At 54.7% G+C, this 17,192-nt stretch overlaps 1 protein-coding gene and 1 non-coding gene across 2 annotated transcripts in view; both read left to right on the top strand.

Annotated features, from left to right (window-relative positions):
* The window catches only part of LOC116969901 (mediator of DNA damage checkpoint protein 1-like), a 55,902-nt gene extending 38,804 nt beyond the window's left edge, over positions 1–17,098 (top strand). Inside the window, exons 11-19 of the mRNA XM_033016658.1 lie at positions 2,479–2,617; positions 4,322–4,444; positions 8,021–8,212; positions 9,627–10,037; positions 10,073–10,271; positions 10,667–10,673; positions 10,990–11,239; positions 13,921–14,010; positions 16,761–17,098. Of these exons, the coding sequence (XP_032872549.1) occupies positions 2,479–2,617; positions 4,322–4,444; positions 8,021–8,212; positions 9,627–10,037; positions 10,073–10,271; positions 10,667–10,673; positions 10,990–11,239; positions 13,921–14,010; positions 16,761–17,048 (1,699 nt within the window). The 3' untranslated portion in view covers positions 17,049–17,098. The remainder of the gene's footprint in view (positions 1–2,478; positions 2,618–4,321; positions 4,445–8,020; positions 8,213–9,626; positions 10,038–10,072; positions 10,272–10,666; positions 10,674–10,989; positions 11,240–13,920; positions 14,011–16,760) is intronic.
* On the top strand, positions 4,945–5,102 carry LOC116969906. Its single transcript, XR_004410955.1, has one exon. It is a non-coding gene; the product is annotated as a U1 spliceosomal RNA (small nuclear RNA).
* Positions 17,099–17,192: the final 94 nt, after the last annotated feature.

The raw sequence follows: 17,192 nt of genomic DNA, 5'->3' as shown, positions 1-17,192 counted from the left end.
AGAACTCTGGAGACTGTTTCTCCTCCCCTCTCTCTGTCTCTCCCTCTGTCTGTCTCTCCCTCTCTCTGCCTCTCTCTCCCCCCCCCCCTCTCTCTGTCTCTCCCTCTCTGTCTCTCTCTCTCTGTGTCAATCTCCCTCTCCCTCTCTCCACACGTTGTCCTGCCTGTTTGAGAGCTCGCGCTCCTCTCACAATGCTGCCGATTATTCCGCCCACCTCTCCCTCCCTCTCTGTCCTGGCGGGCTTTCAGCTGGGCAGCGTTGGGGTCCCACCTCCTCCCCGCTCACTGCCTTTGAAGCCATGCCGCTGGACAGCGGTGTTCCGGTCCCATGCCATCCGTGTGATCCGTAGGGGCGGGGGGGGGGGGGGGGGGTCAGGTCCCAGCCCCAGGCAGCTGGCAGCGGCCACATTCTTTCTGCTGTTGTTTTCGAGCAGTCTTGTTCCATTAACCCTTCATCATACCGGTCGATCAGCAATTAAAGATGTGGGCACAAAACGCTGGAGTAGCCCGACCCGCTGAGTTACTTCACCACTTTGTGTCATCCAGTCATGAAGTGATACAGTGTGGAAACAGGCCACTCGGCCCAACTCGACCACACCGGCCAACATTGTGTTTAAGAAGGAACTGCAGATGCTGGAAAATCGAAGGTAGACACAAGTGCTGGAGAAACTCAGCGGGTGCAGCAGCATCTATGGAGCGAAGGAAATAGGCAACGTTTCAGGCCGAAACCCTTCTTCAGACTGATGCAGGGACTGTGGCAGGGAATTCCACAAATTCACAACTCTCTGGGTGAAAACGTTTTTTCTCACATCAGTCTTAAATGGCCTCCCCTTTATTCTCAGACTATGGCCCCTGTTTTCTGGACAGAAGAACCTTTTTCACACAGAGAGTGGTGAATCTCTGGAACTCCCTGCCACAGAGGGTAGTCGAGGCCAGTTCATTGGCTATATTTAAGAGGGAGTTAGATGTGGCCCTTGTGGCTAAGGGGATCAGAGGGTATGGAGAGAAGACAGGTACGGGATACTGAGTTGGATGATCAGCCATGATCATATTGAATGGCGGTGCAGGCTCGAAGGGCCGAATGGCCTACTCCTGCACCTAATTTCTATGTTTCTATGTAAGATAACGTCCAGTAAAGTCCGATTAAAGATGTGTGAGTGAGAGAGAGAGAGAGAGAGATTGTGTGTGTGAGACTGTGTACGAGTGTGTGTATGTGAGAGAGAGGTTGTGTCTGTTTGTGTGTGAGTGTGTGTCTGTTTGTGCACATACATATGTATGTACTTTGCACATTCTCCCTGCAACCCTGCAGGTTTCCCCCTGTTTCCTCCTACATCCCAAAGGTGTGTAGGCCCGTCAGTTAATCAGCCGCTGGGAATTATCCCCCCCCCCCCCATCCTGGTGCATGTGACACGGGCAGAACCAGTCGGTGGGAATGTCAAGTCAAGAGAGTTTAATGTCATGTATCCCAGATAGGACAATGAAATTCTTCCTTGCACAACAGAGTATTGTAAGCATAAATACAGAACAGTTCAGTGTGTCTATAATAGCATAGACCATATATACACACATAAATAAACAGGTAACGTGCAATAGGCTGTTATAGTTCAGAGTTAATTTGATGGCGAGTTTAATAGGCTGATGGCTGTGGGGAAGAAGCTGTTCCTGAACCTGGATGTTGCAGATTTCAGGCTCCTGTACCTTCTACCTGATGGCAGCGGAGAGATGAGTGTGTGGCCAGGACGGTGTGGGTCCTTGATGAAGTTGGCAGCCTTTTTGAGGCAGCGACTGCGATAGATCCCTTCGATGGTGGGGAGGTCAGAGCCGATGATGGACTGGGCAGTGGTTACAACTTTCTGCAGTCTTTATGAGAAAGGATAAGTTGTAGCGTACAGGGAAATAAGGAGAGGTGGGGGGAGGGAGTGTGACTCCCCGTGAGCTGGCGTGGAGCCGATGGGCCGAACGGTCTCTTCCTCCGACTGGATAGGACAGGTTTAAAGGGACATAGGTCACCTGGGACGACAGATGGCACAATGGGCTAAGTGTTCGGCTGGCGACCGGAAGGTAGCCGGTTCGAATCCCGCTTGGAGTGCATACTGTCGTTGTGTCCTTGGGCAAGACACTTCACCCACCTTTGCCTGTGTGAATGTGTGTGAGTGATTGGTGGTGGTCGGAGGGGCCATAGGCGCGGATTGGCAGCCACGCTTCCGTCGGTCTGCCCCAGGGCAGCTGTGGCTACAGAAGTAGCTTACCACCACCGAGTGTGGCTGAGGAGTGAATGAATAATGCGATGTAAAGCGCCTTGAGTATTAGAAAGGCGCTATATAAATCCCATCCATTATTATTATTATAGGTCAAACGCAGGCAGGTGGGACTAGTGGAGATGGGACATGTTGGGTGGCGTGGGCAAGTTGGGCCGAAAGGGCCTGTTTCCGCACTGTGAGACTCTACGACTGATATCGGTGTTCTGGATTATTGCCAGGGATGCCATGAAGACAACCTGTGCCCTCTACGACCAGGTGGACGAGGAGGTCCATCGCCTGGTCCAGGTGTCCAACCAGCGCCTGAAGGATCTGGAGAGCCTGGCGCAGTTCTGGTGGTTTGAAGACCAGTTTCGAGAGGTAGGGGCCAGGGCAGGAACGCGGGCTGTTAAACCTCGACCGGTCGGTGAACTGTTCTCAACGATGCTGGAGGTTCCAGACCATTCTCCCTGGGCAGAAATACCAACGGGGGCAAACTTGGGCCGTATACTGGAGATAGGATGTAGATGCATTTGTAAAGGCAAGGATTTAATAGGGATAGAGAACAACGCTGCACCCCCCCCCCGGCATGGGGAAGGGGGGGGCGCAGCGAACAACGAGGGCTATTGGGGTCGACATTGAACGCCCTTTACGTAGTGACTCTTTGCATACTTGTGTATGGTCGGCAAAACAAAGCATCTCACTGTGACTTGTCACATGTCATATTAAAGTATCATTCAACTTTGAAACGGTGACCAAGAAGATTGACGAGGGCAGTTCAACAGACAATAGGTGCAGGAGGAGGCCATTCGGCCCTTTGAGCCAGCACCGCCATTCAATGTGATCATGGCTGATCATCCCCAATCAGTACCCCATTCCTGCCTTCTCCCCATATCCCCTGACTCCTCTATCTTTAAGAGCCCTATCTAGCTCTCTATTGAAAGTATCCAGTGAACCAGCCTCCACCGCCCTCCGAGGCAGAGAATTCCACAGACTCACCACTCTCTGTGAGAAAAAGTGTTTCCTCGTCTCCGTTCTAAATGGCTTACCCCTTATTCTTAAACTGTGGCCCCAGGTTCTGGACTCCCCCAACATCGGGAACATGTTTCCTGCCTCTAACGTGTCCAAACCCTTAATAATCTTATATGTTTCAATAAGATTCCCTCTCATCCTTCGAAACTCCAGAATGTACAAGCCCAGCCGCTCCATTCTCTCAGCATATGACAGTCCCGCCCTCCCAGGAATGGCCGGGGAAGTTCAGTAGATGTTGTCTACATGGAGACATGTGCTGGAGGAACTGAAGATGGGCCCGACCCGAATCATCGCCTGTCCATTCCCTCCACAGATGCTGCCTGACCCACTGAGTTCCTCCAGAGGTTTGTGTGCTGTCTTTGACTAGAAGGCCGGCATCACGGGGTCCAAAGTGAACTAGCCTCTGTATTAAAAAAAATACACAAAATGCTGAAATAACTCAGCGGGTCAGGCAGTGTCTGTGGAGAACATGGAGAGATGAGGTCTCGGGTCAGCACCCTTCTTCAGACTTCATCGCAGGCTCCCCCAACATCAGGAACATCTACCCTGTCCTATCCGTTAAGAATTTGATATGTTTCTATAAGTTTTATATGTTTCTCATCCTTCTAAATTCCAGTGTATACAAGCCCAGTCGACCCATTCTTTCATCATACGTCAGTCCCGCCATCCCGGGAATTAACCTGGTGAACCTACGCTGCACTCCCTCAACAGCAAGAATGCCCTCCTCAAATTAGGAGAACAAAACTGCACACAATACTACAGGTGCGGTCCCACCAGGGCCCCTTACACTGCAGTAGGACCTCCTTGCTCCTAAACTCAAACCCTCTCGCTATGAACTGTTCGTTACTGGGGCCGGAGGGATTGAGTTTTAAGGAGAGACTGGACAGGCTGGGACTGTTTTATCTGGAGTGAAGGAGGCTGAGGGTGAGAGAGTTTTGTGAGCATCTTTGCGTTGGGACCCATCCTGTGTGCAGTCAGACGCTCTCTCATGGGGCTGGACACTCTGACACCCTCCCTCTCCCCCCCCCCCCCCCCCCCCCCTCTCCCTCACAGGTGAGCGACTGGCTGAGGGACGTGGGGCACCCGTGGCTGGAGAGGAGCGAGGAGACGGAAGATTCTCTCCCGGCGCTCCGGCAGAGGCAGCAGGAGTTCCGGGACTTCAGCCAAACCGTGCTGGTAAGCGGCCGGGGCGGGACGCTGACCAGATTCGGCTGAGCGGTTCATTCCAGGGTCAGTGGGAAAACGTGGCATTATTCACATAATAGCCCTGTCCCACAGTGTGAGTTCATTCCAAGAGTTCTCCTGAGTTTAAAAAAAAATCAAACTCGCGGTAAACACGGAGAATGGACGTAGCGGGTACGTCGGAGCTCGGGGACGTCTCTTAGCGGCTCGTAACGCTAACGGCAGGTACTCGGGAAGGCTCGCTAACGGCAGGCAAGCACGGGAAGGCTCGTGAAGATTTCTCAACATGTTGAAAAATGTCCACGAGAGCCCCGAGTACCGACGAGCGGCCATTACCGTAAATCTCCGAGTTCGAAGCAGGGAAAACTCGGGAGAGCTCTTGGAATGAACTCGTACCGTGGGACAGGGGTTTAACCCCCCCCCCCAGCAGCCCCGGAATCGCCGATCGCTGCTCCTTCACGTGGATTCGCACAACAAGCTGGAGTAACTCAGCGGGACTTACCTGGCGGGGGGGACAGTCGGCGGTCATGATGGCCGATCTCCCAGGACCAGGCTATCCCATTGCACTTCGGGTGTGGTGACGCCGGCGATGTTCCCAAATGCGGGGTACTCAACGGCAACATTTGTGGTAGTGGGGGACTGCATTCGCGTTAGAGGGCAGCACGGTGGGGCAGTGGTAGAATTGCTGCCTTACAGCGCTTGTAGCACCGGAGACCCAGGTTCAATCCCAACTACGGGTGCTGTCTGTGCCGAGTTTGTATGTTCTCCCCCGTGACCTGCGTGGGTTTTCTCCAAGATCTTCGGTTTCCTCCCACACTCCCAAGGAGTACAGGTATGGCCCCCGGTGGGGGTCCCTCTACGCAGGGATTCTCCCCCTCTACATTGGGGACCTGGGGTGGAGGGTATTGCACCGAGGTGTTCCCTGCAACCTGTTTCTCTCGAGGTTCACAGACTCGCCAGCCGCCTGCCACGTTTGCGGGCTGGAAGAGTCTGTGTACCACGTGTACATGGACTGTTTGAATATCTAAAGGGGCTGCTCCTTGCATTCTGGCTGCATTTTTCACCCACCATCCTCATCTTTGGACACCCTGTGCGTAGGGGAGAGGGTAGAGCTGAAGATGTCCTGGTTGGGTTGCTCCTGGGCCTGGCCAAGCTGGCCATCCGCGAGTCACGGCGCCAGACGGTGGAGGGCTCTACCCGAGCCAGCTGCCTGCCCCTTTTCCGGGGATACGTCCGTGCCCGGGTGCGGATGGAAAGGGAATACGCCCTGTCTACGGGCACCCTGAGGGAGTTCCGCGACCGCTGGGCACCGAGGGGGGTTGAATGTATCCTTGACAAGGATTGAAAAAAAAAAAGAAAAAAAAAAGGAGTACAGGTATGTAGGTTAATTGGCTTGGCGTATGTGTAAATTGTCCCTAGTGTGTGAAGGACAGTGTTAATGTGCGGGGATCGCTGGTCGGCGCGGACCCGGTGGGCTGAAGGGCCTGTTTCCACGCTGTATCTCTAAACTAAACTGAACTAGACAGGCAGCATGTCTGGAGAGAAGGAATGGATGACGTTTCGGGTTGAGACCCTTCTTCAGATGTCTCGACCTGAAACGTCACCCATTCCTTCTATCCAGAGATGCTGCCTGTTCCGTGGAGTTACTCCAGCTTTTTGTGCCTATCTTCAATTTAAAGGATGATTTATGGATTTAAGAGAGAGTTAGATAGAGCTCTAGGGGCTAGTGGAATCAAGGGATATGGGGAGAAGGTAGGCACGGGTTATTGATTGGGGACGATCAGCCATGATCACAATGAATGGCAGTGCTGGCTCGAAGGGCTGAATGGCCTCCTCCTGCACTTATTTTCTATGTATGTTTCTAAACCAGAGTCTGCTGTTCCTTCCTAGGCGCTCCTTCACGTGGTGTGGCCATCACAGGCTGTCCGTCCTCATAAGTGATAGGAGCATAATTAGGCCATTCAGCCCATCAAGTCTACTCTGCCATTCAATCATGGCTGATCTATCTCTCCCACTCATCCCCATTCTCCTGCCTTCTCCCCATATGCCCATGACACCCGTACTAATCAAGAATCTATCTATCTCCGACTTAAAAATATCCATTGACCTGACCTCCACAGCCGTCTGTGGCAAAGAATTCCACAGATTCACCACCCTCTGACTGAAGAAATTCCTCCTCATCTTCTTAAAGGAACGTCCTTTAATTCTGAGGCTGCGACCTCTGGTCCTAGACTCTCCCACTAGTGGAAACATATTCACTAGCCCTGCTTATGTACAAGAGTTGAGACGTCACGTTACAGCTGTAAAGATATAGTTTAGTTTACTGTCACGTGTACCGAGGTACAGTGAAAAGCTTGTGTTGCGTGCTAACCAGTCAGCGGAAAGACAACACGTGATTGCAATTGAGCCCTTTAAAGTGTGCAGGCGGATCCATGATAAAGGGATAAGGATAGTTAAAGAACTGTAGCTGTACAAGATTTAATTTAGTTTAATTTAGAAGGCCGGCACGGTGGCGGAGCGGTAGAGTTGCTGCCTCACACCACCAGGGACCCGGGTTCGATCTTGACTACGGGTGCTGTCTGTACGGAGTTTGTAAGTTCTCCCTGTGACAGCGTGGGTTTTCTGCGGGTGCTCTGGTTTCCTCCCACACTCCAAGGACGTGTGGGTTTGTGGATTAACTGGCGTTGGTAAAACTGTGCACAATGTGGTCGGCTGCGACTCGGTGGGCCAAGGGGCCTGTTTCCGTCCTGCATCACCAAAGCCTAAAGATGCAGCACGGAAACAGGCCCTTCGGCCCATCAGATCCATGCCGACCTTCGATCCCCGCCAACGGCAGTTCTACGTTGTCCGGGCCTACACACCAAAGGGTAATTTTTTTAATACAAGCCAATTAACCTACAGCGGGAGTTGGAGGCTGCGCGTCTAACTTTCCACCTGAGCTGTAAGGAGACGGAACGGTGCTGGAAAATGGAACAGGGAGGAAGATCGGCCGTGATCTCGTGGAGAGACGGACGAGGTTCCGTCACGTCCCTTCCGCCATTCGATCATGGCCGATCTATCTTTCCAGGGAGACACAAAATGCTGGAGAAACTCAGCGGGTGAGGCAGCATCTATGGAGAGAAGGAATAGGCGACGTTTCGGGTCGAGACCCTACTTCAGGGAGAATCTACAAACGTCACAAGGAGAAAATGCAAACCCCATACATACAGCACCTATAGTCAGAATCGAACCTGGGTGTCTGACGCTGTAAGGCAGCAACTCTACCACTGTGCCACCCCCAGTCTCCGGGCATGAGTTAGGGGAAAGGTTTGGGGGTCTTTACGACGGAGATGAGGGGAGTGTATTTTGGATGGGCGGGTCTTTGGGACTCTTCCCCCACTAAGGGCGGTGGGATCGAGTCTGGGATTGTGGGTGAGGTCGAGGGAGGGGGGGCGAGAGGTCACCGGGAGTGGACGGGAATGTGGGGTTTGCGGTGGGAGAGCAGGGGGGGGGCGAGGGCCGAGCGGCCTCCTCTGCTCCGTCCGGCGCAGCGTGTCCCTACGCCCCTGACCCGTCTGTTTCTCCGGCCAGGAGCGCAGCCAGAGGGCCCAGCGACTCCTTCAGGGAATGTCCGGCTGGGACGTGGGAGTCTCTCCCCGCCTGCGGCCCTACGCTGACCAGCTGAGGGGGTACGGAGCGGGACTGGCCCGCTTCAGCCAGCGCCTCGACCAGCAGCGACTCCACGTCGACCACACCATCCGGCTGCACCAGCATCTCCAGACGGTGAGACCCAGCCTGCCGGTCAACCAGGGGGGGCACCAGTACACTGACCGGTCAATACACTGACCACTACACTGACTGCTTCACGGCTGTTACAGCGAAACTCTTGACCAATACACCGACACATCCTGAACTGCACACACACTCAAAAATACACATGCACTGACACGCGCGCGCAGACACACACACACACACACACACACACACACACAGACACAGACACACACACACACACACACACACACACACACGATAGACCATAGGTGCAGGAGTAGGCCGTTCGGCCCTTCGAGCCAGCACCGCCATTCAATGTGATCATGGCTGATCATCCACAATCAGTACCCCGTTCCTGCCTTCTCCCCATATCCCCTGACTCCGCTATCTTTAAGAGCCCTATCTAGCTCTCTCTTGAAAGCATCCAGAGAACCGGCCTCCACCGCCCTCTGAGGCAGAGAATTCCACAGACTCACAACTCTCTGTGAGAAAAAGTGTTTCCTCATCTCCGTTCTAAATGGCTTACCCCTTATTCTTAAAATGTGGCCCCTGGTTCTGGACTCCCCCAACATCAGGAACATGTTTCCTGCTTCTAGCATGTCCAAACCCTTAATAACCTTACATGTTTCAATAAGATCCCCTCTCGTCCTAAATTTCAGAGTATACAAGCCCAGCCGCTCCATTTTCTCAGCATATGACCTGGTGAATCTACGCTGCACTCCCTCAATAGCAAGAATGTCTTTCCTCAAATTAGGGGACCAAAACCGCACACAATACTCCAGGTGTGGTCGCACTAGGGCCGTGTACAACTCTTTGCTCCTATACTCAACTCTCCTTGTTATAAAGGCCAACATGCCATTCGCTTACTTCACTGCCTGCTGTACCTGCATGCTTACTTTCATTGACTGATGAACAAGGACCCCCAGATCCCGTTGTACTTCCCCTTTTCCCAACTTTTAGATAGTAATCTGCCCTCCTGTTTTTGCCACCAAAGTGGATAACCTCACACTTATCCGCATTAAACTGCATCTGCCATGCATCTGCCCACTCACTCAACCTGTCCAAGTCACCCTGCATCCTCATAGCATCCTCCTCACAGTTCACACTGCCACCCAGCTTTGTGTCATCTGCAAATTTGCTAATGTTACTTTGTGTCTAATACAGACACACATGCACAGAAATACAGATACACACACAAAGGTCACAAACACACACGCACACAGACACACACAGAAATATAGACACACACACTCACAAACACACAGACGCACCCAGTGTCACAAAACACACAAATATACACACACACGCTCACACTGCCACACACAGACGCACACTCATACTGACACACCTACAGACACAAAATTACACACTCACTCTCTTCCTCTCCTCTCTCTCCCTCTATTCCCTCTTCCCCCCTCTGCAGGATGACAGCTGGTCTCGGGGGAGCCTCCAGTCTCTGTCCACGGTGGGCTTGTCCCCGCTCCCTCGCCTGTCCCCGGGAGACCGCATATCTCCAGACAACAGGCGCCCCTCCCCGCCCTGCCCGCAGGGACAGGCCCGCCCACGGCCCGTGGTCCCCGAGACGGGGGGTCCGGAGGGCTGGCCCCGAGCGCCCGGCCCTCCTCACCCGGGCCACCGCTGGGCTCCCGAGGGTGCTGCCTCCTGCCTGGGTGGCAGCCGGACCCCCTGCCCCCAGCGCCGGAGCCCCCGCCCCACCGGCCCCTCCTGGCTCAGCGCCTGGTCGCTCAGCGGCAGCCCCTCGCCCCCTCGCCCCTCCTCCACCTCCACCCCGGACGTTCGAGCCCCCTGCCCCCCCCCCACCCCCCCTTCCCGACACACCGTGGGGTGCTGCCGCCGCCGCCGCTGAAGAAGGCGCAGAGCTTTGAACTGGGGCCCGGTGGGGCCGCAGGGCCGGGGGTCCTGATCCGGGGCCTGGAGGTGAGCAGCAGCCAGCTGGTGGATCGGACCTGCTCCCCCCGTGAGCACGTGATGCTGGGCCGCAGGGCAGAGCGACTGGCACAGGCACCCTGGGGAGACTCGCCCGAGGTACAGCTCCCACCAAGGGCAGGTAGGTGGCCGCTCAGTTTAATCTAGTGTCACCTGTACCGAGGTACAGTGAAGAGCCTGCTGTCCAGTCAGCAGAAAGACAATGCATGGTTTAAAACTTACATACAATACATTCTCCTCCCCTCCTCTCTTTCCCTACCTTTCCCCACCTCACTCTTTCCCTCCTCTCCCTCCCTTTCCCCTTCTATCCCTCTCTCCCCTTCACTCCCTTCCCGACTACAAAACAGATCAGTGTGTCCACATACCATTATATACGTAAATACACACATGAATAAATAAACTGATTAAGTGCAAATAACAGATAATGGGCTATTAATGTTCAGAGTTTTGTCCGAGCCAGGTTTAATAGCCTGATGGCTGTGGGGAAGTAGCTATTCCTGAACCTGGTTGTTGCAGTCTTCAGGCTCGTGTACCTCCTACCTAAAGGTAAGGGGAGATGAGGGTGTGGCCAGGATGGTGTGGGTCCTTGATGATACTGTCAGCCTTTTTGAGGCAGCGACTGCGACAGATCCCCTCGATTTGTGCTGTTCCTCCAATTTGCGTTTGGCCTCACTGACAATGGAGGAGGCCCAGGACAGAAAGATCAGTGTGGGACTGGGAGGGGAAGTTACATTGCTTGTCAACACCACTAACCTGCTCTCTGCTTGGACCCATCCCACCCTCTATCTCTCCCTCCCCCTACCTCACTCCCTCTGTCCCCCCCCCCCCCCGTGCTGCAGCAGACCGCGCCGTGCGGTGGCCCAGGCTCTGGCAGCAGAGCGGCATTACGTGAGTTCGCTGGAGCTGGTGACGGGCAGCTACGTGCCGGACCTGGATCGCCCCGACGTGCCAGCGGAGCTGCGGGGCAAGAAAGGCCCGCTCTTCGGCAACCTGGAGAAGCTGCTGGACTTCCACAGAGAGCGCCTCCTGCCAGCGCTGGAGGCGAGCGCAGCCTGCCCACTGCGCCTCGGCGAGCGCTTCCTCGCTCACGTACGTAGCGGCCCCCCCCCCCCGGGTCAGGCAGCCCTCCCCGCCACTCCCATCCTCCCCCCCCCTCACCCATTCCCTCCACTCCCCTCCCATCCTCTCCCCCCCCCCTTCCACTCCTCACCCATTCACACCACTCCCCCTCCCATCCTCTCCACTCCTCACCCATTCCCGCCACTCCCCCTCCACTCCCATCCTTTCTCCCCTTCCACTCCTCACCCATTCCCGCCACACCCCCTCCACTACCCTCCCATCCTTTCCCCCCCTTCCACTCCTCACCCATTCCCGCCACTCCCCCGCCACTCCCATCCTTTCCCCCCCTTCCACTCCTCACCCATTCCCGCCACTCCCCCTCCACTCCCCTCCCATCCTTTCCCCCCCCTTCCACTCCTCACCCATTCCCGCCACTCCCCCTCTCCCCCCCTCCCATCCTCTCCCCCCCTTCACTCCTCACCCATTCCACCACTCCTCTCCCCGCCTCCTCCCCTTCCATACTCTTCTTTCTTCCTCCCCCCCCCCCCTCACCTATTCCCGCCACCCCCCACCCTCCCCTCCCCTCCCGTGTGTCCCTCTCCCCCCCCCTTCCACTCGTCACCCATTCCCACCACCCCCTCCCATCCCCTCCACTTCCATACTCTTCCCTTCCCCCCCCCCCTCACCATTCCCTTCCAGCCACCCCACCCTCCCCTCCCCTCCCATCCTCTCCCCCCCCTTCCACTCGTCACCCATTCCCACCACTCCCCTCCCATCCCCTCCACTTCCATACTCTTCCCCCCCCCCCCCTCCCGTTCCCTCCCCCCCCCCCCACCCCCCCCTCCACTCCCAGTACTCTCTCCTCCCCCTCCCCCCCCTTCCACTCCTCGCCCATTCAGGCCACTCCCCTCCCCTCCCCTCCCCAGGTGGGGACTGAGGTTCGGGCCCCAGGCGATGTTGTTCTCCGGATCGCAGGAGGAACTACACTGTTAGTTAGTTCGATTAGTTTATTGTCGCGTGTACCGAGGTACAGTGAAAAGCTTTTGTTTCGTGTGAACCAGTTAGTGGAAAGACAACACATGATCACGATCGAGCCATTCGCAGTGTACAGATACAGTTTAAGGGAATAACATTTAGTGTTAGGCAAAGCCCGCAAGAAATTGCAGCGAATTGTGGACGCAGCCGAGACCATCACACAATCCAACCTCCCTTCCATTGACTCCATTTACACCTCACGCTGCCTCGGCAAGGCCAGCAGCATCATCAAGGGCCAGTCGCACCCCTGGCCACTCCCTCTTCTTCCCTCTCCCATCGGGCAAAAGGTACAGAAGTGTGAAAACGCACACCTCCAGATTCAGGGACAGTTTCTTCCCAGCTGTTCTCAGGCAACTGAACCATCCTACCAACAACTATAGAGTAGTCCTGAGCTACTATCTACCTCATTGGTGACCCTCGGACTATCTTTGATCGGTCTTTGCTGGCTTTACCTTGCACTAAACGTTATTCCCTTATCCTGTATCTGTACACTGGTTGGCTCGATTGTAATCATGTATTGTCTTTCTGCTGACTGGTTAGCAAAGGTTTTCACTGTACCTCGGTACACGTGACAATGAACTAAACTGAACTGAAATAGAAGGGTTGGCTGGGCAGGCCGGGGCTGGGTTTAGGGGAACCAGATGTTACTGAGATGCGGGAGATCTGGAAGGGGGGCGTTCCGTGAAGCTGAGGGGGGGGTCCAGAACTGGGTGGGGGCCGTCTCCCTGTGAAGACGGAGAGGTCTTCCCTTCCCGGGAGGGCAGGGAAGATTCTTCTCCTCAAGCGGCTGAAGTCCCCGGTCTCCTCTCTGAGATGTTGTTGGGATGGGAGATTGTAACCTTCACCTGGTCCGCCCTGTTTCAACGAATGCAATCAACCTGGCGCACACAATCAAATAAGCTTCCTGGTTCGGGAGCTGCAAGGCGTACGAACGGCACCAACTTGTGAAGACCGCCAGCAGGATTATTGGTGCTCCACTCCCTTTCCTGCTGGACATATACAGGAAGAGATGTATCAGCAGAGCCATCTCCATCATCAAAGACCCCTACCACCCATCGCATCACATATTCTCCATCCTGCCACCTGGGAAGAGGTACAGGAGCATTAGCTGCAAAACCAGCAGGATGCTCCTCAGCTTCTTCCCGCAGGCTATAAGACTGATAAACGGACTTTGCCCCCTGCCAAAGTATCGCGCACCAACCACCAACCTGGACACACTGCAGCAGAGCCACCGTCGTGCCGCTGCTGATCGGAACGCCTGTTGATGTTTAGTAGAGTGTTTAATTTGTTCATGATATATGTATTTTTATTTCTATTTATTTTTTTACTGCACACTGAATGGACACTGGTTGAGCAACCTTCTTTTGTTTCCTCTGGGTATGTGAGTACTCAGGAAAATGACAATAAAGATCAAGTCGAGCACGTTAGGCTGTGCACACCAGACGCAAGAGGAAGATCACCTTGTTCCCGCTGATTGTGACTTGTCTCCCCTTTGTTTTCTCTCCCAACCTCATCTCCCCCTCAATTCCTCCCCCCGCCCCCCTCATCCCAACCCCCCCCCCCCCCCCCCCCCCCCCCTCCGCCACTCCTCACCTCCCTCCCCTTCCTTCTCCCTCACCCCCTCCTCCTCCCCACACCCCCTCCCCCTTCACCCCCATCTATCCCTGTCCCCACAGAGAGAGCAGTTCTCCCTCTACGCCCACTATGTGAAGAACAAGCTGCAGTCTGACGCTCTGCTCGCCGCCCACGGCAACATCTTCTTCAAGGTAACGAAACGCTGCCCGATTTCCCCCCCCCCCCCCCCCATTCCCCTCGGGGGTGTTTCCCAAAAGGGTGGGGGGGACAGCCGTGCTCCTGTAGCCCAGACTCTATGAGTCATAGAGTCACAGCGCGGAAACAGGCCCTTCGGCCCAATTTTCCCACACCGGCCAACAAGCCCCATCTACATTCCAGGGGAGGAGGATGTCAGTGCCATATGAGGCACGTGTTCAGCCATAACTAATGTCTCCAGTTCTCGTGTGACAGAGTGATACAGTGTGGAAACAGGCCCTTAGACCCAACTTACCCACACCGGCTAACATGCCCCATCTACATTAGTCCCACTTGCCTGCTTTTAGTCCATATCCCTCTAAACCCGTCCTATCCATGTACCTGTCCAAATGTTTCTTAAAGATTGCGATAGGCCCAGCCTCAACTACCTCCTCCGGCAGCTCGTTCCATTGATCCACCACCCTGTGTGTGAAAACGTTACCCCGCAGATTCCTATTAAATCTTTTCCCCTTCACCTTGAACCTTTGTCCTCTAGTCCTCAATTCCCCTGCTCTGGGCAAGAGACTGTGCGTCTACCCGATCTATTCCTCTCGTGATTTTGTACACCTCCATAAGATCACTCCTCATCCTCCTGCCCTCCATGGAATAGAGTCCCAGCCTGCTCAACCTCTCCCTGTAGCTCAGGCCCCTCGAGTCCTGGCAACATCCTCGTAAATCTTCTCTTCACCCGTTCCCACTTGTAACTACCGACTGAGGCGTTAGTTCCAAACTCCCCCCGTCGCGAGGCTTGCGACACACAGCAGCGTTGTGGTGTTGGTATCTACTGCAGTTGTACAGGGTCTTGGTGAGACCACACCTGGTGTATTGCGTACAGTTTTGGTCTCCTAATCTGAGGAAAGACATTCTTGCCATAGAGGGAGTGCAGAGAAGATTCACCAGACTGATTCCTGGGATGCCAGGACTTTATTATGAAGAAAGACTGGATAGACTCGGCTTGTACTCACTAGAATTTAGAAGATTGAGGGGGAATCTTATACAAACTTACAAAGCACTTAAGGGGTTGGACAGGCTAGATGCAGGAAGATTGTTCCCGATGTTGGCGAAGTCCAGAACAAGGGGTCACAGTTTAAGGATAAGGGGGAAGACTTTTAGGACCGAGATGAGAAAAACCTTTTTCACACAGAGAGTGGTGAATCTGTGGGATTCTCTGCCACAGAGGGCTGTTGAGGCCAGTTCATTGGCTATATTTAAGAGGGAGTTAGATGTGGCCCTTGTGGCTAAATGGATCAGGGGGTATGGAGAGAAGGCAGGTACAGGATACTGAGTTGGATGATCAGCCATGATCATATTGAATGGTGGTGCAGGCTGGAAGGGCTGAATGGCCTACTCCTACACCTATTTTCTATGTTTCTATCCCAGGGATGATAGGGTTAACATATGAGGAACACTGGGCCTGTACTCGCTGGAGTTGAGGATGAAGGGAGACCTCATTGATACACACTGAATAGTGAAAGGCTTGGGTAGAGTGGATGTGGAGAGGATGTTTCCACTAGTCTCAGAATGAAAGGATGTATCTTTAGAAAGGAGATGAGGAGGAATTTCTTTAGTCAGAGGGTGGTGAATCTGTGGAATTCATTGCCACAGAGATTGATAGATTAGCTCTAGTTTAGTTTAGAGATACAGCGCGGAAACAGGCCCTTCGGCCCACCTAGTCCGCGCCACACACTAACACTATCCTACACACACTAGGGACAATTTACATTGACACCAAGCCAATTAACCTACAAACCTGTACGTCTTTAGAGTGTGGGAGGAAACCGGAGATCCAGGGGTCACAGTCTTCCAGAACCAGTCTTAGAATAAAGGGGAGGTCATTTAAGACTGAGGTGAGAAAAAACTTCTTCACCCAGAGTGTTGTGAATTTATGGAATTCCCTGCCACAGAGGGCAGTGGAGGCCAAGTCACTGGATGGATTTAAGAGAGAGTTAGATAGAGCTCTAGGGGCTAGTGGAGTCAAGGGATATGGGGAGAAAGCAGGCATGGGTTATTGATAGGGGACGATCAGCCATGATCACAATGAATGGCGGTGCTGGCTCGAAGGGCTGAATGGCCTCCTCCTGCACCTATTTTCTATGTTTCTATCCCGGGGCAAACCCACGCAGGTCACGGGGAGAACGTACAAAGTACTTGCAGACGAGCATCCATAGTTGGGATCGAACCCTGTACAGTGGGCCGAAGGGCCAGTTTCTGTGCGGTGGGCTGAAGGGCCAGTTTCTGTGCGGTGGGCCGAAGGGCCAGTTTCCGTGCGGTGGGTCGAAGGGCCAGTTTCTGTGCGGTGGGCCGAAGGGCCAGTTTCTGTGCGGTGGGTCAAAGGGCCAGTTTCTGTGCGGTGGGTCAAAGGGCCAGTTTCTGTGCGGTGGGCCGAAGGGCCAGTTTCTGTGCGCTGGGTCAAAGGGCCAGTTTCTGTGCGCTGGGTCAAAGGGCCAGTTTCTGTGCGGTGGGCCGAAGGGCCAGTTTCTGTGCGGTGGGTTGAAGGGCCAGTTTCTGTGCGGTGGGCCGAAGGGCCAGTTTCTGTGCGCTGGGCCGAAGGGCCAGTTTCTGTGCGGTGGGCCGAAGGGCCAGTTTCTGTGCGCTGGGCCGAAGGGCCAGTTTCTGTGCGCTGGGCCGAAGGGCCAGTTTCTGTGCGGTGGGTTGAGGGGATGGAGGGCCTGACTTCCAGCGTCCCTGACTCTCTACCTCCCCCCAGAGGCGGCAGCTGTTACTGCGAGACCGCACCGACCTGGCCGCTCACCTGCTCAAGCCCGTCCAGCGCATGATCAGCTACGGCCTGCTGCTGCGGGAGCTGGCGGGAGAATGCGGCACCGACCAGGGGAGACAGCGGCTGCAGCTGCACACTGCCGCCGACATGGTCGACTTCCAGCTCCGTCACGGACATGACCTGCTCGCCATGGACTCCATCCGCGGCTGTGACGTGAGTGAGGGGAGGGGAGGGGGACGGAGAGACACCGGTCAGTGTACAGATATCCCCCTGTGAAACTCCGGGCAGTGTAGTGATGTCCCCCAGAGAGGGACACATAGAGAGACTAGGGCTGCCAACTTTCTCACTCCCAAATAAGGGACAAGAGGTCAAAATAAGGGACAAATTCCCCACGGCAATTCGTTGACTGACTCGGCCATG

The sequence above is a fragment of the Amblyraja radiata genome, unplaced genomic scaffold (genome assembly GCF_010909765.2).
Source record: "Amblyraja radiata isolate CabotCenter1 unplaced genomic scaffold, sAmbRad1.1.pri scaffold_397_ctg1, whole genome shotgun sequence".
Classification (NCBI taxonomy): domain Eukaryota; kingdom Metazoa; phylum Chordata; class Chondrichthyes; order Rajiformes; family Rajidae; genus Amblyraja; species Amblyraja radiata.
This window is presented reverse-complemented; position numbering and strand designations above follow the sequence as displayed.